We start from the raw sequence: 27,895 nt of genomic DNA, 5'->3' as shown, positions 1-27,895 counted from the left end.
AAAGGACATAAGTCAATCAGTGTCTGTCCAACGGAGCCTGTCTTGTAATAATGTTGCACCACAGCATTGGTTCACATGCTTGAGTTGTTATCGTTGGATCGCTGCAGCAAGTATAAAAAACAAGGAGTGAGGGAGTGACGGCACACAGAATCCCAAAACAGTAATAGCCTCTGTGTCTCCCTCAATGGGAGCAGAATGGGTAAGCAGTCTTCTGATGCTGGAGACAAATCCTCCAGTATGACACAATCATCCTCTCTTGTGCTTGTGGTTTAATATCGCGTTTCAAGATGAGCTAAGTGACAGTGTGTGTGTACAGTATATCTGTTTATTTGTTTTAATCAATGTTGTCTTCAGATCCATCAATGACAATTACAGTATTTGTCATGTTGGGGAAATGTCTATATTTTTATTGAACTACTTTTCAACAAACTATGTAAAAACCGTTTCAATCAAACCTGACATCTTAAAACAAATGGATTCTCATTTTCAACTAAATAAATAAATAAATAAATAAATAATAATAATAATAATAATAATCTAATTGACCCACAAATTAAATTTTCCCAAGAGCTAACTGAATAAATTATTCAGAAGCTCCAAAATGGCATTGCTTGATAGATGATAGGTCACAATATTTGTTTCTGGCATTTCAAAAATGTTTACATGAGTGTAAAAGATTAGTTGCCTCCTATTATGCCTGTGCCTCCTCCTCACTACTGGAACAGCAGTCATCACTATGTACAGCGGTGCCGATTTGTAGAAATCAACTTGTTTGTGCAAAGTAATCTCTTTGCATCTACTTCTAGAACATGCCAAGTGAATGCAGGTTTGTCTGTTTGGCAGAATCCACATCTGTTTTGCATGGGCAAGTCTTTTGTTAATCAGAGCCAGTGAGTTTACAAAGCACAAATAGTGTGACTCATCTTGGCTATTCACAGCACGTTTGCAGGACTCACTAAAATCTCAAAATCTCGAAATCAATTTCATTTAATTTGCATTTATATGCAACACACACTACATGCGTGTTCAGATGTACATACACAGGCCCAGGGCAGTTTTTGGGTGGGTCCATTCTCCCACCGTTGGTTACAAAGTCCAGCACTTCTTGGTTACTACGACTCGGATAAGGCATGTAGCCCAGTGAGAAGATCTCCCACAGCAGAACGCCAAATGACCTGGCGAACACGGAGAAAAAAAGAAACAGGGTGAGAAGGACAATCAAGCCATATCAGAAGCAACATCAAAGCTATGGCTATAAAGGATAAGAGGGGATTTATAAGAGCCAAGATAAGGAATTAAAAAAAAAACAATCTGAGCTGGGCACACTGAAGGATAGAGGCTTGTAGGGATCACAGACAATGACAGCACACAATCACGCAAATGCAAAACATCAGAATATGGCGTCAAAGTGATAGTGGGTTTAGCCTTGTGGTTATTTATTAGGCAGAGAGGATGGGGTGCTTACCAAGTATCTGTTTTTGATGTGAAGATGCCCTCCATGAAGGCTTCAGGTGGCATCCACTTTACTGGAAGCATGGCACGACCGCCTTTCCTGTAATAACTTGCTCTACACGCGCACACACAACACACACATGCAGTAATTGAACCAGAACCATAATACAATGAAAAGCAGCATTACTTTTCCTTTTCCGTTGCCATAGCAACAGCCTCAAACAGAAGGACAAAGGAAACCTGACATGCATGATTAATTCTGCGCCGTCAATGCTCTGATCCAAACTCATGTTCACATTACAAATATCTTGGTGTGAGGGACCCTGCGAGAAATGTCAATCAATCAAGGGAAAAAGCGAGAGCATTTTTTTTTTCCCTCTGGGCCAGGCTGGATCTTATCCATTGTTAACCTTGCCTTGCTGTTCTAATTGTTAATAATGTAGGAGGTCAAATCCTAATTTCATGCTGACCTGCTTGCTCAAGGCACCTGAGGGACACCTTCGTGTCCTCCAGGAAGAATGGCCGAACATCAACATCGAAGTTACAAGGTGTCAGCTCGAGGGGTTCATAAGGACAATGCTCGCATCTGGATTCGGTGCTAATCGTGATGATAATGATAGGTCGGCGACGTGCGGCTCCATCTGTGATCAGGGTGCTGTGGCTGTCTGTTTAATTTCAACTTTTTTTTTTTTTTTTCGTTCGATTTTCAAATGTAATTCTAAATTTGAGGGTTATGGTGCTCAACATACTAGAATAAAATCTTTAAATAAATGACTTTATTTTTTGTCTCTCAAAAGGTGCGTCACAGCCGCTAATGTGACCATGGATAAATAGAGAAATATGGTAATAAAAAAAAAAAAAAATCCTCCTCTCTTTTTATTTTCTTAGGAGTCCCTAATTACAAAGGTGTTCCAGCTCGAAGGGAAAGGGGAGTGAAAGCAGCTGTAACACAAGCTGAACTTGTTTTGTCTATGTGTGTGTGTGTGTGTACGTGTGTACGTGTGTGTCATTATCATACATGTGTGAAAGCAAAGCACACCAAGCAAGCTGGGCCTAGATTACAACAAAGCTAAAGCTAAACCGCTATTCTTACAAAGCCAACAAGGCTAACAAGGCTAATTATCAAACGTCTCTGCTTCATAATTAGCTAACAAGACTAACAGGACTAATCATCAACCTCCATCATTCTTAATACAAATGTGACACAAAGGCATCAAAACACATGAATCATTGTATACATTATTATTCTTACATTCCCCTCTGTTTTTCTTACATCTGCACAGTTTATTGTTATTGTTATATTCTGTCCCAAGGACTTAGCGTCTTACCACGGGATGCTCTTCAATAAGAGCATCGTTCCTATTTTGCTGCTGTCTCCTTCTCACATTCCACTTTCTTCACAAGCAACTTCGACTTACACGATTAAAACAAGTTTATAATGCTGAATAAATACCTTACAATAGTTGTAAGAGTAAATATGGAATAACCTATGAACAATTCTTCACTATCATTTTGCAAATATGTACAGTACAGCGTTTGGCATTGTTCAGTCATATAGTCAAGTGGCAACTAGTCTGAGCACTCCACAGCAGTGGACAGCGTTCACAACTCAGGGGGGCATTCATTCTCTCAAGCGCCCCCCGTTGACGAGTGGTTTCCGATGAGTATAAATTAATGTGCACTCACCAACCTCGCTTCGTTGATGCGTTGTTCGCATCAGTCGCCAACATAGCTTCGCATGGCACTGCTCCACAGTACGCTCGATAAGCTGATAACAAAATTTTGCTTTGCATTTTTGGTTCTATATAACTTTTTAATTAATAAATAATACTTTTCCGGACACATCAAATGAAATTGAAGGTTGGCTTTAATTTCATGAATATGTGGAGGACTCAAATAGACTATTTTATTTGAATGTAAGCTTCAACCAGGGGCGGAGCCATGGGTGGGCCTGGGTGTGCACAGGCCCACCCAGATTGACAGACTGCCCACCAAGTGAGATTCATGAAAAAATATATACTTTTACATTTTTAGCAAATTATTATTGAATTTGCATTTGGTTGTGTTTTTTATTTTATTGAACATTAAGAATGGCATAATTGTGGTTGTCTAAGGAAGCTCTGAACTTCATATTATTCAGCTTCCCAGCTAAAGCGGCTGCCCCCACGACCGGAGCCCGGGTAAGCGGCTTGTGTGTCTTACGTTGAGCGACATGTCTCTGACATGTTTGCTTGTTGTGCAAAAACAGAATTAGAAGAACCGAACACAACAAGTAACAAAACCAAAATGTCTACTAACATTTGCATTCAAAGAGGCTTGGACAGCCAAACCTTTAGAAGTAACTTTTTAAGATGTTATGGGGGAGAAACGGCTACCCAAAAGATATGTCTTTAAAGTAATTTGCTTCAGCGAAATATACCATTGCACACACAAGCTTTTGCAAAATCACAGCCTTTTTACCAAATCAGTCGAAACAGCTCTTCTTGATCAAACCCAATCACAGTTTTATGTTGCATTAGCCATTTTCACATTGGTGCTTCAATGGCCAACAAGAGTCTGTTTTTCCTCAGACAACTTAAGAAATTCCACATTCGGCCACATCTCCTCCTTCAGTTCTACACAGCCATAATTGAATATCCTCACCTCAGCAATAATACTCTGGTATGGTAATTTGGACAGTCACTCTCGGTCGAAACTTCAACGCATCATCAACAAATCCTCCAAAATTATTGGTCACACACTCCCATCCATAGACACTCTGTACCGAAGACGCCTCAAACAGCGAGCAGTAAGAATCGTTTCAGATCCCTCACACCCCGCTCACCACCAGTTCACACAGATGCCCTCAGGGAGACGCTACAGGTCCATCACAACAAAGACCGATTTAAGAACAGTTTTTTTCCCAACAGCCATAAGGACCTTTAATCTATCGTCGTCTTGATGTAACCTGTAAACTAACATGAATGTGACTATTCTTGATGTTTTTTTGTTGATGATGGAACTGACAAAGGAGAAATGTGAGCCTTACTGCTGTACTGAAAACAAATTCCACCAACTCTGTTGTGTGGCCATTAATAAATGATTCTGATTCTGATTCTTTGCTGTCCTGTAAAACTGTGGCAGATTTCAGATTTGATCTTCGTGGAAGTTGGAAAGTGCTGATCTTGATTCACGTTTTGCAGGTGGGGTTAAAGAAGTGTGGGAGGCAAGCATTTGCTCCTCTTGTCTAACCATAGAGCTTTGACCTTCCAGGATGCTGGCTCCACATCAGCTCGAGTCAAACTGAATACATGAAAAGATAGAAACAATTCTCATTGCAATGAGACTGTATTAAATATGAAATTCTCTGTGATGAACATGACAGTGACCCTCATCGTTTCATATTTCTGAGGAGGCAATTGCTCATTTTGTCAGTGCCATTTAACTCCAATACAGAGATTGATTAAAGCGTTTATTCTTGGTGACGTTAACGGGATAGTTGATGGTGTTGGAAAAGCTCACTGGTTTGAATTGCATGTCATAGAGTATGTAGTCCTCACTGGCGGATCTTATCTAAAAACGCTTACGTGCTTGGTGCCACTTCCACCAAAAGCTTTTAGGGTAAAATAAACAAATTAAACACTACATTAAAACTACAGACACTGTTATTCCAGTTAAACTGTTGAAGGAAAATAGGGATTTTTCAAATGTTAAAAGATTGTTTATCTGTTACAAACCTCACACATTAAAAAAATAAAAAATCAGGCATTAACCCATTAAGGCCTAAAGTGCTTGGCGAAACATCCCTCTAAAACTCATAAGCGACACCCTCTAAAACAGGGGTCACCAACTCCGGTCCTCGAGGGCACCTGTCATGCAGGTTTTCAATCTCTCCCTGCTGTAACACACCTGATTCAAATGATCAGCTCATCAGCAAGCTCTTGAGAAGCCTGATAACGATCCTGATCATTTTAACAGGTGTGTTACAGCAGGGAGAGATTGAAAACCTGCAGGACAGGTACCATCGAGGACCGGAGTTGGTGACCCCAGCTCTAAAACCTTAAGTCACTTATATTCAGAACTCCCGCACCATTACTGCTAAAAACTAATTTAAGGATATCCGACGAGGGCTCACAACACCGTCACGTGTATATTCTGATGCATTTCGTTGGCTAAGAGACCAAGAATTGGTTAAAAAAAAAATGACGTATCTGCTTTCCCTGCTGTAAAGGTAGAAATACGCAACCGCGCTCCCGGCTCTAGTGGTAGAAACGCTACAATACGCTCCCGGCCGAAATAGGTTAAACAGTTTTGGCCGTATTGTGTGTCGTATACTTGGATAATGTCACCACAGAACACCACACAAATAAAGATTCTGTCTCACCAATCTCAAAACAAGTCCTCTGAGCCAGAAATCTTGCATGATCACACATGATCCAACAACACCAAAAAAAAAAAAAAAAATCAACAATCTTTTAGTACCAGATATGTTGAGCTGAAGTTACTCGACTGATTCTAAAGGGACCGGAGTAAGTGTAAAACGGTGATTTCGTCAAAAACAAAGTGTGTGTGTGTCGGGTTAATACTTCCTGCTGTCTGGGTAGGAGTCAGTCAGAATGCTTCTGATTAGCTACATTCCGTTCCATGTCACGTTCAGAGTTATGACTTTGGCCGTAAAATACTGAACACATTTAATATTTAAGATGGTCCGCCCGCCCTGTTTTGGACCTTATAATGGTGACAAATTCACTCTTAACATACCTCAAACCACAGGATACTCTCATAGGATAATCTTACACAACGACCTGACGTGCTTGGTCAGGAAGGGGCAAAATCGGGACAAAACAGTTTTATCTGTGTACCAGGACTAAAAGAACCTTGACAAACATGAAATTAGTATTGCACGTCAAATTAAAAAACTAAGACCAAAAACGTACGACAGTAACAAAAATGTGAACTCCTTCAGTCTGATTGGGGTTCATAATTTTAGGCTTTCAAACACACTTGGACACTGGGCTTGTACCAACGGGACCCAGCACAGCTCGAACTTGGGTTTCCGTTTCCATGGACTCACCACCTTTGGCAGGAGCCAAGGGGGTCAAATGCGTGGACAGGTGGGTGGTGCCTTAAGGACGGTACCTTGCTAGTCCGATCCCCGGATCCAGAAACTGGCTCTAGGCATGTGCAATGCCACCTTTCTAGCAGGTCAGGAATCTGAGCTACTGTGCGAAGTTGAAAAGTTCTGACTACAGTAGATCTATTCAGGCTTGTCTTGAAACACAGCTTGGGTTCTGGTACTGGTCCTCTTGAGAGGAGTTGGACTCTCTTCCACTTTGTAGTTGCTCGCGGTGAGAGGCGTGGATCTGGTGTAGGCCGCGGCTCAGTGTGCACACGTTGGGGTTGACCTCGGTGGAAGAGATGGTAGTCTCTCTCTTCGACTGCGGGTGGGGGGGAAAGGTCCTGATTGTTGTTTGTGCTTATGCACCAAACAGCAGTTCACAGTACCCACCCTTTTTGGAGTGCTCGGACGCGGTGCTGTAGAGCGTTCCCATTGGAAACCCCCCTTGTTCTGCTCGCATGGGCAATGACAGTGAGAGCCCCCCAACCAGAAGCAGAGTGGTGTTCTGTTATTGGACTTCTGTCCTTGTCATGGATTGAAAATGAACAAACATAAGCGTGTCCATTTGGCCACCAGAACATCGAGGCTGTTTGTATTTTTTAGGCTCATCTCTTATCTTATCTTATCTTATCTTATCTAACCAAGCTGAGCTGCAGAGTAAGAGGATTTTACCCAAGTCCCAGGAAATCTATAGCACAAATACAAGTGTTTCACACCTGCTTCTACTCCTGTCTCTGTTATTCAAAACTGGGATATGCAGTTGTCTGTCTTTGTCTGTTTTTGCAACTCTGCCAAGCACAAAGCAAACAAGATTACAAAAAAACTATGAATGGGATTCAGTGAAACTGTGCAGGGTTGGCACATGTGCATAGCAGGAACCCATTCCATTTTGGTGGTGTAACTGAAGATAAAAATGCAGATGGATGAATGTCTTTTCTCTGCTGTTTGAGTTACAATAAAATGGTCCTTCCCCCAAGAATTCAAATACAGTGCCGGTCTTTTCTCCATGAATAAAAATTACAACACAGCTACATTTTTTCACTAATACCAGACACCAACCCTAACAAAGGTGAGCAAGGATCTCTAGGTTTGTTCTTTATGTTGACATATGTTGTGTTTTGATGAAAATATTTCATGTTGTAAGGGCTTATGGTGGCAAGTCGAATCTTGACTTGCGTGGAGTTTGCATCTGCTTGTTTGAGTTTTCTCTATTGCCCAAATGTGCTTGTTAGAGTAAATGACTTTAAATTGACCCAAAAAATGTATGTGACTTATTTTGTGAACATGAGTGTGTCATGAATCTGGTCTGTTGCAGGCAGTGGCGGGACTGGCGGGCGTGCCTTCTGACGCCGCACCTGTGATGAATCACTGATCAAGACCTTTAAAAGGACTACTTCCACAACTGCCCACTGTCGGGTTATTGCCTTGCTTGCCTCCGTGTTTCAAGAGGCTGTATTTTTCCTAGTCACTATAGTTCCTGTTCGTCGTTCGTTCTGGCCGTGAATTTTCCGTGAAAAAAATGTTTGTTTGCTCTTGCTGATGGGTTTTGTTTGTTTGAGATTGGAGTTTTCTTGTCCCGCTGTTGACAAGTGAATTTGCGTTTGTAGTCTCCTTGCTCTTGTTTTGCAAGCGCTTTTTGTTGATTGTTTTCTCCTGGCACAATGCGCCAACGACCTTTGTTGAACTTTTGCGGATGTGAAATTAATTTTTTTCCGTAAATACATTTTGTTCAATACATTTCTTCTCCTTGTCTGCGTTTTTGGGATCCATCCCCTTCCAGTTCCCACTGGAATCCGTGACAGAGTGTGAATGATTGGTTCCACAGATGTGCAATGTGAATGAGTGGCAACTAGTCCAAGGTCCCAACTCATGTCGCCTGTCTATCAGGCGACAACAAGCTGCTAGCATGACAGACGTCAGTCTCTTGTTATAGTGTATGATTTCATCATGACTTTTCAATGTACTGCCTTATGCTTGGCAGAAAACACACACTGCTGATTACAGAAAGATCCACTTGTCACTATATGATTTGAGAAATATAGTTTGAATATAACTTTATCACAGTTCACCTACTATAGCCCCACTACATTGCAGATTTCATTGCGGAACGGATCAACTTATTGGGGAAATCCCCTTTATATCACGGGTTTCTGCGGTTTATGGTAGTGTTGTTCCGATACCGATACTGGTATCGGCAAGTATCCCGATACCGCTTAAAATGCTGGTATCGGCATTGGCGACTACGAAGAAATGAAGCGCTGATGCTGGTTATTGATACTGGTATAAATCTTTGAATGCAGCGCGCATATTTGAGAGACGCACACCGGAGGGAAACAGAAGAGCCTTATCCAAATGCACATCCATGTCAATATCTAGCCCATTTCGCAATCTCACCAGCATGAAGAGCTATGGAAATAGGCTGTTTATTCAACACACGTATTCTGTGTGTGTATATGCTACAACAACATAGGGCTTGTGTAATTAATCAAAATTCAATTGCATTTTCGATTATTACACTCCACGATTACAAAATTGGCATAATCGTAAAAAAAACGATTATTAATACTAATTTTGAGTCGTTTTGAGGCATGCGCTCACGAGTTACTCCGCCGCGCCGCCCTCTCCAAGCTCGCTAGCTAGTGAGCTAGCCAGCCATCCAGCCCGTACGCCGCACCCGGCAAGTCGCACTGCACATGCTCCTACTCAACGTTTTGACAGAGTAACAGACCTAAAAATGGCACACGAACCGCCACAGGAACGACTTGTAAACAAGCAAGGCAAATCGAAATCGCTTAATTGCTTACATTTTGGGTTCACCGTGGAAGACGGTGAGCAAAGACGTATAAAGTGCAAGTTGTCTTTGCACCCACCGGCAACACGACAAATCTATTCAACCATCGTTTGGTTTACGATGATGTTATGATACACCAAAGCAAGAAAACACCGAGTCAGATTTGGCGTCGTGCGCAACGTTGAAACACTGTACGCAGGAGATATAATGTCGGCGATATGTAACTACTTCAACATAGAAACTCCAGCTAGAGCGAATGTTGCAAGAGGCGGAACCAAAGTGGTCAGGTTCAATAAGTCAAACCTGATAAAACATTTGAGGACAAAACATGTGAACAAGCACCAAGAGCTTGCAGCGGCAGCGGCAGCGAGCATGAAAAAGGGGAATGGACCGCAACAACAAACCCTGCTTTGGATTTTGGAGTAGAACTTGTTGGATTTTTCTAGTGCTTGTTTTTGGTTTTGAAAGTGGATTTGGGAGCGGACGTTGTTGCGATGGGTCACTAATACTCAAAACAAACTTTTATAATAATGTCCTATAGCTTTTGTAATTAATCCGACACAATCTCTCTCAAAGATACCTCGTGTATATCATTTCTCATTTTTTCCTGTTTCACAAAGATTTTTAAGTCTGACCAAGCCATGATAGCAATGGTTTTACATCCAATTGAGTATGCAGTTCTTTAGAATTACAAGAAAAAAAATGCTCATATATATCTCCTTTTTTTTTTTTCCAAAGTCTGGTATCGGTATAGTATTGGTATCGGCCGATACCTCACAGCTGGGTATTGGAATCGGTATCGGGGACAAAAAATGGCATCGGAACAACACCTAGTTTATGGCGATTGTTTTTATGTGGTTTTACAGTACCAGTATATGTAATGTAATGCCCCCACGTGGGAAAACTGTGCCACAGTCGCCGATGCACAACGGACGGTAGCTGTGTTACTAGTTTAACAAAATTTCTCGGTCACATGGTCGTAACTGTTTTGCCAAACAACAAATGGCTTTTTAGTAGTGAAGCTAATTTGCAATCACATGGTGTTAGTAATATTGACAGAAGCTGAATTTCTGTAGGCAGTTCTAAACGTTTCAATGAATCTCGTCTGTTTGATGTCACGTTATGTACCTGCCCTAGGCAGTGACCGCAAGTCGTGCAGAGCGGTATGGAAAGTGTGCAACTGGATAAAATGGATGTGTATATCTCACCAATTCCATGGAAGATACCTTAAATTCATGCTACCTCACGAGTCCTCACAGAGCACTTACATGTCCCGGTGTTTACTGTGCATCCCCTAAAGAAGCCCGTGTCAACATCTATGATATCCAGCACAATTTAAAGCCACACATTCAGGTATGTCCTGAAGTTAACAAAGAAGCTAGTCTTCACAATTCAAAAAACATTAACAGCTAACGTAGCCCTAGCTAGCGCGTTTTTGGCAGCAGTAGAATAAAACGTACGTTTGTTTGTGTAAAGTACAGTACCGCAATATGTACAGTATTTACTTACAATTTTGTACAATGTTCAAATATGTTTGCAATGTGCTCAAAAAGTGTGTGGGAGGTGTACATCTACAAATATTTTACTTCGCCTATGGTTTCACTGTAGCATAGATTTTCAACTATTGCAGGTCAGTCTGGAATGTATCCCTGTGATGAATATTGCTTCATTCTATTATATACCTAATACACTGGGAAAGAGGTGTGGTACAGTCTGGACTAGTTGCTAACATAACATAACATAATTGACTCTTCCTTCCGACTTTTGAGCAATTCTTAAAGTGCATTTTTTTCAGGGGAATGTGGCAGAACGCCTGAGTATTCGGAGAAAAGCCACACAATATGGGGAGAACGTGCAAACTCAACATTGAAATGCCCGAGTCACTTCGTCAAGATTCAAACCTGAGTCCTTTTGCCTGTGAGGCAAAGACACTCACCACCTGCTCTACTGTGACCCCCCGACAAGCTGTACTTTTTGCTTGTTCTTTTTTTTTTACATTACTTGTGTGCCCACATGCGTGCAAGGCTGTTTGAGTGAAGAATACCAGCACGTGTGAGTGCGCCTGTGGCTTTCCTCTCAGAATATAAAAAGCTGACATTAAGCTCCATGCCTACCCTCACTGTGGTGGCTTTAAAAGGACTTGCATGTCCCTTGTCACACAAATAAGGGCCACACCATGAAACAGCAAATACAACGTGCAGACAGCGAAGCGGCACTGAGCACGAGGTACCCTCTCATTCTTCTGCACATAAAAGCAGAGATAAGCCCAGTCTGAGCACATCTGCTGGAGGCGGCAATATAAAAGCAAACTCTTGGCGAGCCACCTGAAAAACTGACATCAGTAATTAAATCAAGTTCGCCTAATGTGGCACCCTGGGGGCAATCGACCAACAGCCTTAACCGGATGTGACTTTGGAGCCATCCCCGTCCTCATCTAAGACTTTTTACAGAATGCTGCAATGATATAGCTGCATGTTGTGACACATTCCCCCAGCTCCAGTCTCTCTCAGATGAAAGGCTGGGATGATTTCCCTACTGAATTGGGAACTCGTGGCATCATGTGGAACTGCACTGGCCGTATTGAAATGTTTGAGATGAGAATAATGAGATGCTAGTTGGCTACTGGATGTTTGCTGAGATTACAAGAAGGACTTAGAAGGCCCTTTGAGTTGAGCTTTGACATTTACAGATCTTAATGAGCCTCGGGGACAGTGCAATCATTTATAGACACAGAGATAAAATCTATACTTACTGGTCACAAACGTTGGTTCATGCAGTATATACAGTACACCCTAATGAAAATCAACGCAAGACCCGTTTAAAGGTTCTGCTCAGACTAAAAATGCTATAGTTGATTGACACTGTCAGATCTATTAACCGAACAGTCTGGTTACTATCGTGCTTGCAGTCTGCATCACTCTTTGCGCTCAGGTGTGTTGGAGCAGGGAAACATGTAAAACATTCTGTATAGGGGTTCTTGAGGACCGGACTTGGGCTCCCCTGGTTTAGATTGATGTTACATAGGCTATCTGTAATATATCCGGTGAGAACAAAATGAAGTCAATCCAAGTACTAAATACCTAAAGTGATACAGAAAATATTGCCGCAACAATGTTCACAAATCAATCTGCTAAATAATAATGTAATTATTTGTGCTGTGGTAAATTCTTACCTGTAAATATCCCGAGCCATCCCAAAATCTCCAATCTTGGCCACGCGGCCTGGTCCTTTGCACGTCAGCAAGCAATTTCGAGCCGCAATGTCCCTATAGAATGAAAAATACACACAGAATCAAGTGTGAAAATGTACATACTTTTGTGATACAACTTTGTTGATGTCTCATCTTTTCAAGAAGTTTATCAGAGTAGTTCCTGTATTTGCATGTCTTGCACACTTGAAACACAGGCACATGTTCCCACAATGGTTCAGAAGTTTAGTGTAACTAGCAAGTTGCCATCAGCATTGCTGGTAAAACCCCATAGCTTCCTGCAGTGCTTTTTATGACTCAACACACTTACATCCTGAGAAAGATTTGAAGTGCGGCATATACAAGCAGAGTGACTAAGATGAGAAAACACATTAAAGTGTTATTTTCACAGAGTTGGGTTTGTTATTTTTCGGATAAGAATATTTCAGTGCACACAGTGCTCTATATACTCTTGTGTTTGGAGAGGAAGGAAAACACACTGCACTGAATCCCGAGACTTTCTTCAGAAGAGACGTCGAAGAGCATAGTGCATGCATCTCTTCATCAGGCGAGACAAATGGGCACCAGGACTAATAAATAGCCAGAATTGAACATCAAAATAACAGCATGTGACACACTCCTCGAACGGAATCATGAGACTGGGGCAGAGCTGCAAAACACACAACTGGAAGCAAGATGACCGATCACAACGTGCGCACTTTCAGACAGCCGTCTTCGGATTAATGCAGATGTGAAATGACACAATGGGGATGAAGTAATAGCTCCGACCGATTTCAACACAGGGCCTTTTTTATGACATGGTCTGCAATGTTGCATCCCTTCATTGTGCCAGAAGAGATTGAAAATGATTCGACGATATTTGTATTGAATAATTCAGTAAGGACTCAAATCAACATATCCCGGCATCTGCTTACTTAGGTTATCTCGAAGAGGCTTTTGCTCTTCTGAGCAGGGATGCAATTTCCAGTGTAAGTATTTTAATGAGCATGTACTTAGCAAACAATTTACAGTAGCTACACATGATTACCGACATTTGGGGCCTAACAACAATCCTATTCAATAGCAGGCAGTATATCTATTTCGTAGTGGGCGTATTATGTTTCTTTCCTTGGGTCTTCCTGATTACAAACAGCATGTGGCCACATACACACAAATACACACTGGCGTGGACAAACGCAAGTGCCGTAGCCCTTGTTTAATAGCTTGGAAGAAGTCATCCTAATGATTTGGTTCTGCTGTTGGCAAGGACAAGCCTTGGATTGCAGCGAGAGCTGACACAGACGGCAAGTGGAGGCCTTCAGGGAAGGGCACAGAACCGTTGTGCGTGCAGCACAGTAATGGGAGTGCAGACACTTATTAAAGCAATGTTAACAGGTCTCACACTGTAGACTTTACCCACAGTGTACTAGAACACGTTTCAAAGGCTCATTTTCCAGCAGCGTTATAGACAACTGTCTTTGTTATTGTAATTAAAGTATTGTTGAACTTTTTAAAGAGCGTTCATTTCATTGAACGGCACTTTACTGCCCTCGGCGCAGTACTTCACTTATGTGATTACAGTTCCGATTAGAAGCTTTAAGCTTATTCAAAGAAAGTATGGAATTTAACCACTTTGTTGATATTCGTCCATCTGACCTCCTTCATTTGCCCTTTACTTAAAGTCATGTAAACACATCTTCATAAGCGTAATTATCCACAAGGACAGTGATAGCGCAAATTTCAACACATGCAGAAAGACGGGCCGTATAGAAGGTCAGTGAGCTCTGTAGAAGACGCGGCAATTAGGTGGATTGATGGGGCTTTACTGCCCCATGTTGGAGCAAATACGCTTTAATAGGCCTCGTTTGTCATTGGCTAATACCTGGCTTGAAAGGGAGATACACTTCAATTGTCTTGATGTGACTGGGGGAGGAAATTTGGCCTTTCCCCATATTGACTTATACTTGACCTTCCATGTGAGTGTCCATAATGATGATCGGCTGGTTTAAAAGGAGGCTCTTTAAAAACTCCAGGTTACATCCGTTGTTTTCACAACAGAATTCTTCAGGATATAAAAGGGATAGACTGTATGTGCCTTGCACAGGCAGCCCTCAAATTACGACGTACGCGAGGTACGACGTTTCGACTTTATGACACCCGTGCCCCCTCCTCCATTTTGTCCCCAGCACCATAGTGACTACGTTTACATGCAGTCAATTCGGGTTAAAGTCAAAATTCCGATTTCTGAAACATTCTGAATGTCCGGTTTACATGATTGAGCGGACAGAGTTGAATAACCCACTGTGTACGGAGACGCACGGCGTCTTGACTCAAATGGATGTCATTTCCGCTTGTTACTTTCAACTGTCAATAAAACACTTGATATGTCACTCACCACATGAATGAAGCAGCCGGTTTCCTCCTCGCTCCACAAGTGTGCTTTAGTGCTGCGTCTCTGAGCTTGTTTACCTCTGTTTGTGTATTTGCGATGGGTTTTGCGCCAAACAACGCACTTCCGCATACAAGCACTACAAAGACCAGCATTTCTTGCCGTTGAGCATGCACAAAGAGCAATGAGCAATGCGCATGCGCAGAGTGTCTCAATCGTGTCTGTTTGCGCGCCGGCAGTATCTTTTTCGCCCTCCTCGCCTTCTCCATCCACTTCTCAGCAGTAATGCTAAGTACAGCATCTTATGCTTTTATTTTAATGTATTTTTGTTGGGCGGCACGGTGGGCGACTGGTTAGCACGTCCGCCTCACAGTTCAGAGGTCGTGGGTTCGATCCCGGCCCCGGCCTCCCTGTGTGGAGTTTGCATGTTCTCCCCGTGCCTGCGTGGGTTTTCTCCGGGTACTCCGGTTTCCTCACACATTCCAAAAACATGCATGGCAAGTTGATTGGACACTCTAAATTGTCCCTAGGTGTGATTGTGAGTGCGGATGTTTGTCTCTCTGTGCCCTGCGATTGGCTGGCAACCAATTCAGGGTGTCCCCTGCCTACTGCCCGAAGACTGCTGGAATAGGCTCCAGCACGCCCCGCGACCCTTGTGAGGATAAGCGGTATCGATAATGGATGGATGTTTTTTTTTGTTTTTGTTTTTGTACAGAGCATTTTGACGTAAATTTCGACTTTAACAGTGAAATCCGACAAATTCGTGTTCCATCGCCAGTGTAGGAACGGAACTCGTTCGTAAAATGAGGTACTCCCTGTATATAAGCAATAAAAAGTGGCCCTCACCTGGCTGTTCTGATGGTAAACTCCTTATTTGTCTTCTCAAATATAATGTCAGAGGCAAAATGTGCCCTTATGTTCCACTTGAGCAGGTGTAGTCAAAATAAACAGAAGAACAATTCTTGTTTGTGCAATCTGTGAAGATCGCTTCCGTCATTTGCATCCCATATTCACAATATATGCATGCATGTATCGTTATTTTCTTTTCCCATCTGCTGTATCTCTTAAGAATACAAATTCTGTAGTTCATTATTATGCTGTATTTGTCTATGCCAAATGTTTTGCATTTGTGTGGCATTTGCATTTATAAAATGTGTGGATTCAGATACCTGTGGATGAATTGGTTCTCTTCCAGATACTGGCAGCCTTTGGCGATGTCTCGCGCTACATTGAGAAGGTCAACCATGGTCAGGCTGGACGGTTGCTCCTGAGAGAGAGAGCAATACCAGTGCATTGCATTTATACATTGATTAGAATGTTTCTGTGCGGCTTCAATTTTTTGAGAAATAGATTTAATTTAGCACAATGTGCTTAATGGCAGAGTGACTAGCGTCTAACAGTCAGAGGGTCTAGATTTGGCCTGTTCTGCTTGAAGTGTGCATTTAATCCTGTGTTTAGGCTGTTCAACTCAAAATTGTCTATAGGTGTGAATGTTGGTTGGCTATACTCTCCTCTCACCAGCTGTGCCCCAGTTCAGAAACCGTAGTCCATAGTTTGTTGTGGAAGAATGTGAGACACCTGATCTCAGTCCCAATCAAACACCTTTGAGGTGGATTAAAACAGATTGTGGGTCAAAGACTCTGTCTTTCTCCAGGCAGTTCCCCAATTTGTAAAGGCAAAGTGTCCCAATACTTGCGTTCAAATTGTGTATACATTTGCAACACGAACAATGATGAGCCAACAAATGTCTCACCAATCGAGGTCTCGTCTCCCTGAGGAAGGTCTTGAGGTCTCCTCCAGTCATCAGCTCCAGCAGTATGAACCTAGGCATTGCCTGCAAACTGACCCCTACACAGCGCACGATGTTCTGGTGGCTGAACTTACTACAGAAACAAAACCATAGGAAAGAAACGCATTGGATATGTTGACTTTGCATGAGCAAATATTTTGGAGAAGGGATTAAATGGCTGGTACCTGATGATTAGAGCCTCCATAAGGAAGTCCAGTTCATCTTGTTCTGAGCAAACCTCAGGGAGAGTCTAGTTTTTCATACAAAAACATATGAGCTCAGTAAAAAAGACTCCTTTCGGACAGTGCTTTAAAAAAAGGAAACTATTTTGGAGGGGAGGGACATCACCTTAACTGCCACGTGAAGTGGACTGGGTTCACCTGGTATTCCTACTGCCAGCCCCTCGTACACTTCACCAAACGCACCGTGACCGAGGCCCCTGGAGAGAATCGTGCATCAAGTTTTTACAGTGACAACCACATGCATTATTTTGGGCATAATTCTCAAACATCTACAAGTGGAAGACACTAACAGTGGCGGACCGAAAAGCAGATTCCTCCAAACTCTGATTAAAAAAGCTGTGATGACGACTAGAAGTAACACAAAAGGGTTGTTTCCACCAAGTCGTGCAGTTTGGCACGGTATACTTTTATTGCTTTCCCCATGTTACTCAGCCCAATTCATGATAATAATTAGCCAAAAATGCAGCTAATGAGGATCCAAATAAACCATTAACAGCCTCCCTTTTCCATGCACTTTCATTGGGATGCTGGTTGCGGCAATACATTTTCGATTAGCTTGCGTTGGGTGGCGCTATACACACTGCTGCTCTTTGATTGCTCGACAGAGAATTGTCCACCAGACCATTGTCTATGCATGGTTTGTGACAGAAGAGGTATAAAAAATGTGTTTCCTGTGTGCTGTACATTTAATAGTATTTGTATGTTTATTTAATGAGGGATTACATATCGTCTCATGGGTATGGTATGACAGTCGGACATATGCATAATTACACAGTACCACACAGACATCAAGTTGTGTTGAGTGATCTTACACTTTTCGCAACTGACACAACTATCGCCATCCAGCCTACACACCCTGCAGTGTAATAAAAAACACAAGGCTTTAGATAGTGGGGAGGCAGAGGCAAGCACTGTGACCTCACAACAAGTAGTATTGGATGGATGGATTTAATTTACTTAATTATTCGACAAAACTCCTTCCTTTAAAGTGGAAGTCAACGCAAACATATTTTTTTCAAGAATATGTTCTATGCAAGCCTATTAGTTGAAACCGGGCATGCATGTTTGGGTTGACTTCTCCTTTGAGGTTGCTGTTAGTAACCAACAGGGCTGTCACAAAGAAGACATCCTCAGACCTAATGAGGACAAGTGATATAGAAAATGGAAGTGTGGACAATTATGTCGCTTACTTCAATTCTGTTTCATAATCAGGATGCCAATAGGTGGGTTTTATTAAGACACCTTTAGAAAATTGAAGTCTCATGAATTGAGTGCTTTGGTTTATAAGCCGGGCGGCACAGTGGTCGACTGGTTAGCACATACGTCTCACAGTTCAGAGGTCGTGGGTTCGATCCCGGCCCCGGCCTCCCTGTGTGGAGTTTGCATGTTCTCCCCGTGCCTGCGTGGGTTTTCTCCGGGTACTCCGGTTTTCTCCCACATTCCAAAAACATGCATGGTAAGTTGATTGGACTCTCTAAATTGCCCCTAGGTGTGATTGTGAGTGTGGATGTTTGTCTCTGTGTGCCCTGCGATTGGCTGGCAACCAGTTCAGGGTGTCCCCCGCCTACTGCCCGAAGACAGCTGGGATAGGCTCCAGCACGCCCCGCGACCCTTGTGGGGATAAGCGGTCTAGATAGATGGGTTTATAAGCCACAAATATTACACAAAGAAGGCTGTCCCCTCTGGCCTGCCTTCGCCTTACAGTGGCTTTTGCGTGACGCAGGTAGAATTGATTGATGACGTAATATTTCCACGTAATATGTACATGTAAGTATGGTTGGATGTTCTATTTTTATGTTTTACTGCAGTGTTTATGCTAATGTAAGAGTTGTTTGATGGTTTAAAATGCCTGCAACAGTAATGCTAACTTCTTTTCACCAGTTGATAGCGTTTCCCATTGTATGTTAAAGTTAAGCTAGCATACTTATTTAAGGACAAATGACAATGGCAGTCATGGACGGAAATTCACTCTGACGCCCGTGCAGTGCTCTCAAAGTGTGTGTGTTCGGCAAGGCAGAGACTCGGACAAAGAGACTCGGGTTGAATTTATGATATAATTTGAACGCTTACACAATCAGATCTTTAAAAAAGACGGCAGCTTACAGTCCTGTGTAAAGATAAAAGTGTCTTTCCACAGACCTGATTTGCAGACGCTGGGTGCAGATCTTCAAGAGCAGAGGTCCCATTAACCAGGTAAAATAAATATTTAGGCAATTATTTTTTGTAAATATTTATTTTCAGTGTTTAGTGAAATAGTGGTCTTTTTCAATTGTATTTTTAAATTCTGTTATTTTTGTTTGCTACATGGGTCATTTAAGTTCATCTTTGTAATTCATTTTAAAGAGACCTTCAGCTCTGTGATAAACAAAATGTAATTTTCAGAGACATGGATGGACTGCATGGATTTCATAAGCAGCATCCCATTGTTTTCTTTTCTGTGGAAACCGTGTTGAAATGGCTCTTTGAATGTTAAAGGTTGCCGACCCCTGTTCTAAACCAATCAGCAGCTTGTTCTATTTCGAAGTGTACTGCCTGACACACTTGCACATCGAGGAGCGCACACTCCAGTTTTGCTGCATTCTGAATAACCGACAGGCACATTTCAACATCACCCTAAGTTTCCGAACAGTTGGAGTGAACCAGTGTGGGTGTGGGTTCAAAATGTATTTCCGAAAGCGCCCCTGTTGCGTTGTAAGTCCGTTGAATGAGCATTATCTACTAAATAAACAGCTACTGAAGTAGGAACACTTAGCATTCTGCTGAAATAAACACATTCATGGAGGGCCAAATACATATAAATATGACAGAAAACAAGAACTGCCTGTTTATTAATGCGGGAAATAAACAAGTAGAAACAAGTAGAAACATTACAAAGTAACATACGGTATAGGTGGAATCACAGCTAGTGCCACAAAGAAATAAATAGCTAACAATTGCGCCATGATGGCAGCACGGAACGGGGCGGGGGGCGGCGGTTGGTGGGGTGGTAATTTTTAAGAATAAGGGCGGGGGGTCGTGGCCGAAAGGGTACCCAGGTCAAGGGTGAAGGGTCGCGGCCAGACCGGCAAAAAAAGGGACCTCTGGAATATAGATCCGAATGCTTCAATGTGTGCGTATTAGGTTTAAAAATGTGTGCAATTAAAACTTCACCATTATACGTAAACACGATTTTGGCTTGTTATAGGGGGAAGTCAACCTAAAAATGTTCTCTCCAATATAATGTTGTATGTGCCCCCACTAGTCTAAACACATGATTTTGATTACAATTGAGTTTGGGAAATATGAGTTAAGAAGCAAAATCTATTGGTTTTTATCCATCTCAGGGAAAGGCCATTTTGTCACTTGCTGTCGACTGAAAATGACATCACAGTTGCTCAGGGCTCAGCCAATCACAGCGCACCTGTTATCTGAAGTTGAGCCGTGATTGGTTGTCACCTGCGCCCTGAGCAAATGTGATTAATCATTTTCAGTCCACAGCAAGTGACAAAATGGTCACCCCCTGAGATGGATAAAAGTGGGTGCAGTTGTCTGTTTAACTTATATTCCACAAACGAAATATTGATCAGAATATCAAGTTTAGACTAGTGGGGCTGCATAGAACATACATTCTTGTAAAGAATATTTTGGGGTTCACTTCCACTTTAAAGAGAAGCTAAGAATAGATGAGAACATCATGTTCCTGGGATCAGAAACATCCACAAATAAATTGCATCTGTGGGGGACTTTACAAGACTTTACAAAACTGCCCCAAAGTATATGAAAGGTTAAAAAATGGGTATGCTCTACCCTTCAGGCAATATTAGTATACGTGGGTGCAATTTACTGACTGCTACCAACATGAACATAGTGTGTAGTTTTATTCACCTGGCAAGGGAGATGTTGCGTCGTGGCACTTCCTTCAGGTCGTTGACTGATGCTGTCTTGCCAGCAAAGCAGTAGTTTGGATTGTAGTCGGTCATGATGGTAGATGCCCGCAGTTTACTCAGCTTGCAGTCTGGACTCTGTAGCTCCAGCTGAATTGACTGCAGCTCTGTGTGTTTACGTCTGTACACTGGAGAGGAATATACATTTTTCTCAAATTTATGAAGTCTTTCAACAAAGAACAAACCTTGTATCCATCTTGTAGTTGACATTTAGTGCTTGTGCACAAGGAGGCGCTTTTAAAGGATCATTTTTCTCTCTCGCTCTGCAGCAATCATCATTGAGACTCTTCAAGACTTTTGTCTTTCAAAAGTGGTCAAAGTAAATCTACTTCAGAACAGTTACAAAATGACTAAAAGAGGGATGAACTTACAAATGAAAACAAGTCATTTATTGGATGATGTAAAGCAGCTCAAAAGAAGATGACACAGCCCTGACCTGTGCTATGGACACCTTAGTCCAAGTAAGAACAGTTAATGTGTGTTTTTGTTCAAATGCGTACGTGTTTAGAGGAGCTATTTAACAAGTGCTGTCTACTGTGGAAGAGTTGTCGGCCTCCAGCTAAGCTGCCATCCATCATTAACACATTTCACTGGCGCACAGAGGTAGGCCTCACCCGCTGCCTTGCCTGTGAGCATAGGTGGGAGTCGGAATACGTGTGTGTGTGTGTGGGTGTGTGGGGGTGTGCGTGCGTGTGTGTAAGCAATCCACTCCAACTATGAGAGGGAGTGTGGGTGCGCATGCGGAGGAGATGATGGCTTGAGGAGGGCATGTCTGGCGATAATGGTTTGAGAGCTGCTGGGCAATTGGATGTGTGCGCTGGCTGTAAGGCCTTCTTGTTCTGACAACAATATATTAAGTGCTGTCCAAGAGGGACTAGGCTGAATGTTGCAGAACTTTGTGCGTGTGGGTGGGAGAAAAGCATCTCCTGTAAATACGGAGGCAGAAACTTGAATACTTGCAGTCATGTAATGGGGAATATTGATTTATGGGTGTGCCCTTACTCTATATGTTACGGTACTATGGCACTAGTGAGTTGACGTTATGTTATGTGATGATGTCGCAATGCAGAGTGGAGCACAACTTTGCATTGAGTTGAGTTGAAGCGGAGGTTAAAATTAACGTGGCCGTTTGGAGGCTGAAAAGGCGATGACCCTGTCTCACTTGTTCTCCACTTTGCAGAGACAAATTTAAATCACTGCTCCACCAGATCTTAACAGGTTATGGGCCCAGAGAAAACTTTGGACACAAGCTTAAAAGTAAGTTGGCCAGCATCGGACGAATATACCAAAAGAAAGTTGCTGCGAAGAAAAGGCGCGGAACTCGTGCTAGGCTAATAGAAAAAGCTACGTGTACCACCTTGGAGATAAGTGGTCTTGTTAGTTTCACGGAAGAAGTGAAACAGGGATTCGTGACGTTCAACACGGAAGCTAAAGTAGCTAACCCGTTAGCTCAGCAAGTGAAAGTGTTTTCGCAACCTAACAGTTAACAGGCCTCGGGTGAAATTGGCGCGCGTCAGCAGCGAGCAACAATGGCGAACTCAACAGCAGGAATCATGACAGCTATTTTTCAACGGTTCGGAAGACAAGTATGAACTGTGGGAGACAAGAGTACTCGACCACTTGCACATTCGTAAGTTAAAAGCGACAATTCTGAATAATATTATTCCGGTACCATATTGGTGTATTTTCTCAAGTCCAAGAGTGATGTCATAGGGGCCATGAAAAGGTTTTTGGCAGACATCGGACCTTATTGGCGAAGTCAAATGTATTTGTTCAGATAACGGTACAGAATTTACAAGCCGAGACTTCAAACACTGCTGAGGCAGAAAAAAAATAGACACGAGACGTCTGCCCCTTATTCACATCACCAAAATGACAGAGAGAGGGTGGAGAACACTGAATGACATGGGCAGATGTTTTCTGATTGAAAGTAAGCTACCCAAAAAGCTGTGGAATTATGCTATCCAGACAGCATCTTAGGTGCGAAATACATGTTACAGCAGACGTACAACGAAAACGCCATACGAAATGTTAAATGGCAGGGAATCAAATACATCCAAACTGCAGAAATTTGGCTCAATATGTTTTGCATACAAGAATGACTAAGACAAGCTAGATTCACAGTGCGAGCAGGGTATGTTTGTGGGCTAGGATAAAAACAGCCCATCTTACAAAAGATTCAAAAACATAGGTTGGTAAAATTCACAACCGAGACAGCCAAAGAAAAAGAGACACAAACGCAGGAGTCCAACATTGACTATAATGATAAAGAGGTATATCCCAAGGTCAATAAGGGGGAAAATGTTGATGTTGAAAGTGTGAATGTACCAAATGAGTGTGCTCAAAGTAGGGTTTCGGGGACTCTACCAGATAAGACTGAACATACACCACAACTTGAAACTACTGAGACTGTAAACAGAAGAAACCCAAAGAGGAACAGGAGGCTTCCAAGTCATCTTCAGTAGTTTGAGACTGAGGACACAGTTGACAAATTGGTAACATGCGTAGACTTGTGTTACATAGCCGAATGCGACATTCCTCAAACTTAACAGGACGCCAAAACATCAACGGAATACAAGCAGTGGAGAAATGCAATGGACGGGGAGCTCTTTGGAGGAGAACAAGAGCTTTAGCCTCACCCAGTTTCCACAGGGCAAACAGGTAGTGGGGGATCGGTGGGTCTATGCACTCAAGAGCAACATCAATGGGTCGGATAAATACAACGCGAGATTTGTAGCGAAAGGCTACAGTCAGAAACAAGGGATCGACAATGACTAACTTTCTCACCCTCAGCGGACATGACACACGTGTGAGAGTCTTAATGCAAAAGGCGGTGCAGAAGAAGCTTGTCTTACATCGGATGGACGAAGACTGCTTATTTACATGTACCAATTGACGTTGAAATATTGAGCAACCACAAGGTTATGAAAAACAGTCAGAAACTGGTGGAAAAATTGTGTGTAAATTACAAAAGTCTCTTTTTGGTTTAAAGCAGTCGGGCAGAAACTGGAATGTGATCCTACATGCATATTTGAGTGAAAATGGTTTCAAACAAAATCGACTGCTGTGTGTACACAAAAAAGAATGATGATTGATTATCTCACTGATATGATGATCTTATTGTAGCAGCTAGTAATGAAGATGTACTGAACAGTGTGAAAAGGATGCTCACACAGAGGTTTAAGATGAAAGACTTGGGACAGTTTAATCATTTCTTGGGAATAGACTTCAACCAATCAGAGGATCAGGTTAAAATGTCACAAAAAAGATATGCTAACAAAATTCTTGAAAGGTTTGAAATGCGAGATTTCAGACCCAGAGAGACTCCATGTGAACTCAAATTACAGTCATCAGAAGATGCTCAAATGATGAACAAACAAAAGAAGCACAGGGAAGCAGTGGGAAGTTTAATTTACTTGTCCACATGCACGCGACCGAATCTTAGCTAAGTGGTCAGTAAACTATACCAGCAGCAGAACACTGGAACACAGTTAAACATGTTCAGATACTCAGGATATTGTGTCAGCATGAGTGAGGGAAGCGTTCTCATCTCATGAAAACAAGAAAACAACCAACAGTAAGCCTTATCTACTTGTGAGGCTGAGTATATATCTCTGCGATACAATAATGCATCTATCTTGAACAGCTGTTAGACGGCATGGACAAAAACCAATATGGACAAACTAAAGTGTGTGAAGACAACCAGGGTGCCATTGCGGTAGCTAGAAATCCTGCGAGCAGGTACAACGGAGTTGACGTTATGTTACGTGATGATTTCACAATGCTCACACAAGCAGAGCGGAGCACAAGATTGTATTTAGCTGAGCTGAAGCAGAGGTTAAAATAAACATGCCAGATTACAGGATGAAAAGGCGATGACCCTCTCCCACTTATTCTCCACTACGCAGAGACGAATTTAAATCACCGCTCTACCAGATCTTAACAGGAAGCTCTCGTCTTATAGCCTACCTGCTGTTGCTGCAATACTATGTCGTTAAATACTACGACTCTCAGGTTCATGACTTGAGCATATTACTGAAGTGTTCAAGAAACTGTCTTTGCACTTATAAAATGTATGCATTCGATTCTGTTCATTGTAACCACATGTAATTTTTGCTTTAGTGCAAGGATTGGGGACAGAGCACGAGGATTTTTTAAAAACTCATCCACTGCCAGACATTTTCTGACCCTCTTATACGTTCTTGGGATTGAATGGGTGGACTGTGAAAAGACAAGTAAATTCGTCAATGGCAATGGATGAGTTAAAGACGACGGACTAAGCAAGGATGGAAGTGGGTTTTTGTCTGTCCCTGTAATTGTCCCCTTAATTTGGTCAAACGCTGTCGTTTTTTTGGGGGCGGCTGACAAAATGTAAGGACGAAAGCGCTTTAACAGGATGAAGACAGACGGTGATGGGAGACGATTATTTTTATGAATAGGGATGGACTAAGGTGCCCAGGTCGCGGACTCAGGATTGTGGACGGACTGGCAAAATAGGGTAAAGTGCCCATCTCTGTTCTTATGTCTGTGTATGGGGGGGAAGTTGCCAGTTGCACATGGCAGATGATAACCGAGGGTTCCTGTGAGTACACTATTACCTTGCTTAAGAAGGAACAGTTGGACACTTCTTTGCGGCAGCAATTCTGGTTGTATTTAAACTGTCTCCTTGCATGCAATTAGTGTAATTAAGTTATTAAATTGCAACTCTAATTGTTCTTTTCTTTTATTGTCCTGTTTCTTGTCTACTATAGAGTTAACAGGTTGTTGTTTTTTTTACGTGATAGGCATGCACATACTCACCAACCACATTATGTACACGGGCAAAATATGAGTTCCAATAGACAGAGCCGACAAAACTTCTGTTTCACACCCAGCAAAAGATGGCCTTGTTCCAGAACTATTTCAAATAAAAATGTCTATTAGAACTTGCTCAGAAATATATGTGTGACAGGAAATGAAAAAATTGAGTGCCAACCTGCGTACAACGTCCCCTGTCTCATTTCAGTTTCTCTTCTTGTGCACCTATTTGCTGAAGCTGCTCACACAATAAGTGAGTGATTGATTTCTCTCGCTGATTCGACATGATCAATCGTCCAGAAAACTTGCAGACAAAGGCTGACTATTGCCAACGTGCAGGACTCACTGAAAACACTACACAAGCGTCCACAAGGAGTTACTTTGACCAATAGCAGCCCGTCGGCTCACTTTGTCTGGGGCTCACCAGTTGGTTTGCTTGTAAATATCTTGGATCTATATCCTCCCTAATAGAGACTTTTGTCCTAATTAACTTCATAGTGACAAGGAAATACAGCATTACAATGGGCAAACATGAGACGCGACTAGAAAAAAGATTTCTATGGATTTGTGTGCTGTGCTTTACAGATTTTGAGGGTTTATGGGCACCTTGGTGTCGTAGTGGTGTGTAAGTTTGCCTCACAGTCAGGAGGTGCCGGGTTCAAATCTTAGCTCAAGCCCACCTGTTTGAAGTTTGCATGTTTTCAGCCACAACTACCCTGCCGTGAACAGCAAAAATCCATGAGTAATTGACATCCTCCTTAAAAATGTTTATAATTGTCTATTGGATTCCGCAAAACGTGACTGAAAACCACCACTTCTTTATTAGACAGGGCTTTGGCCTGTATAATAGAATCTTCCCCTCACGTCAACGTAGTTCATTCATGGCACAAGATGGCAGCCAAGCAATACTTTAATATTAGATGTACTTTTGGCCTTAGTCCAAAATAAATGGGCGACTAGGTGAATGCTTGAGTAGCAAATATGTGGGAGAACACGCCAAATATTTGGTTATTTGAGTGAATGGAGTTCAATTAAATATCTTCCGGGGGAATGTACAGGAATTATTGAGAATAAACTATCATTCATATATTTATCATTTATATAGGGTGCAGGTGGTCTGCGGCAACGAGGATTTGTTTTTTATCAGATCAATAGGCGCAATAACCAACCCTGATTCTAGACAATGTGGCGCGGGACTGTGGTTAAACAAGTCCTTTTAAACTAAAAAGGAACATTTTTTCAGAGTTTGAAGTGGCTGTTCATAGGTGGCTGCCACATCTACCTTAGTACCAAACAACGACCATGTCTGGTGCTCATTTGAGAACCACACAAAAATTGTCATGTGCATTCTTGTTTAGGTATATAAACATATTTATATACAACACTGTGTATGATCATGCAAATTACCAGGAAAAATCCTCCCATGGAAGCTGTCCAATTTGTAAATAATTCTCAAGCTAAACCTACCTAGAATTCACAAATGAAAAGTAAAATTTATAGTCAAAGTGCGCCATCACCAACTTATTAATTTGTTCAACCGTAGTGGCAGAGTGATTTCAGAGTGACAACAGCAAGCAATTTTGCCAGAGTTGAACAGTGACAAAAGCACGGCAAATGAAGGGAACAATTATTAATGCTGTCCAAATGACGGCCTCAGCTACTTTGAATGTACCAGGCTAGTTGAAGGTGGTAGATACATGTGAGTTTAGAATTTTTCACCTCAAAAATTCCCTCAAAATAAAATCTAGCATTGCCAAACATGTGTCACTTGTATCATATCTCCTCCACCTCATTATAAGCAAAGCCAGTGCTTCCATTGCAACTACTTTACATCCACACCAGAGGGAAACAGCTCTAGGCTATTTGTTGTTTGGCAGCTTAGCAAACAGTGCCGTGCTGCTGTCGTCCCTGTGCCGTCCTGCATTCTAACTCTGTCAAAAGGTGTATTGAGTGAGCACCTTAAGTGTTACTTTATAGAGAGATTATTTGGTTTCCTTTCACTGTCAATGCGACACTTACTTATCATGACTCCTGACACAGCCAGCAGTAGGGCAGCGATGAGGGCCGAGGTGCCGACAGACAGACCAAGCGCCAGGTGGGAGAGAGATGGCTGGGGAGGCAGTGGGGACACCTCTGCATGACAAGAGAAGAAAACAGCATTTCAGTTGTTACCATCCCGCGAGAACTATTAACATTCCCTTCGCCTCTCTGATCCTCTACTTAATTA

At 42.2% G+C, this 27,895-nt stretch overlaps 1 protein-coding gene across 2 annotated transcripts in view; it reads right to left on the bottom strand.

Moving 5' to 3' along the window:
* alk (ALK receptor tyrosine kinase) overlaps window positions 1–27,895 on the bottom strand; it is a 452,952-nt gene that overhangs the window by 6,658 nt on the left and 418,399 nt on the right. For both annotated transcript variants that reach the window (XM_086049008.1, XM_086049009.1), the window contains exons 19-27: window positions 27,688–27,801; window positions 20,813–20,999; window positions 17,055–17,145; window positions 16,892–16,956; window positions 16,671–16,800; window positions 16,087–16,184; window positions 12,514–12,606; window positions 1,466–1,567; window positions 1,041–1,175 (exon numbers count right to left, since the gene is read on the bottom strand). In XM_086049008.1, the coding sequence (XP_085905134.1) occupies window positions 1,041–1,175; window positions 1,466–1,567; window positions 12,514–12,606; window positions 16,087–16,184; window positions 16,671–16,800; window positions 16,892–16,956; window positions 17,055–17,145; window positions 20,813–20,999; window positions 27,688–27,801 (1,015 nt within the window). The remainder of the gene's footprint in view (window positions 1–1,040; window positions 1,176–1,465; window positions 1,568–12,513; window positions 12,607–16,086; window positions 16,185–16,670; window positions 16,801–16,891; window positions 16,957–17,054; window positions 17,146–20,812; window positions 21,000–27,687; window positions 27,802–27,895) is intronic.

Source organism: Filicampus tigris, chromosome 13 (assembly GCF_054856515.1).
Source record: "Filicampus tigris isolate MCC_2025a chromosome 13, RoL_Ftig_1.0, whole genome shotgun sequence".
Lineage (NCBI taxonomy): Eukaryota > Metazoa > Chordata > Actinopteri > Syngnathiformes > Syngnathidae > Filicampus > Filicampus tigris.
This window is presented reverse-complemented; position numbering and strand designations above follow the sequence as displayed.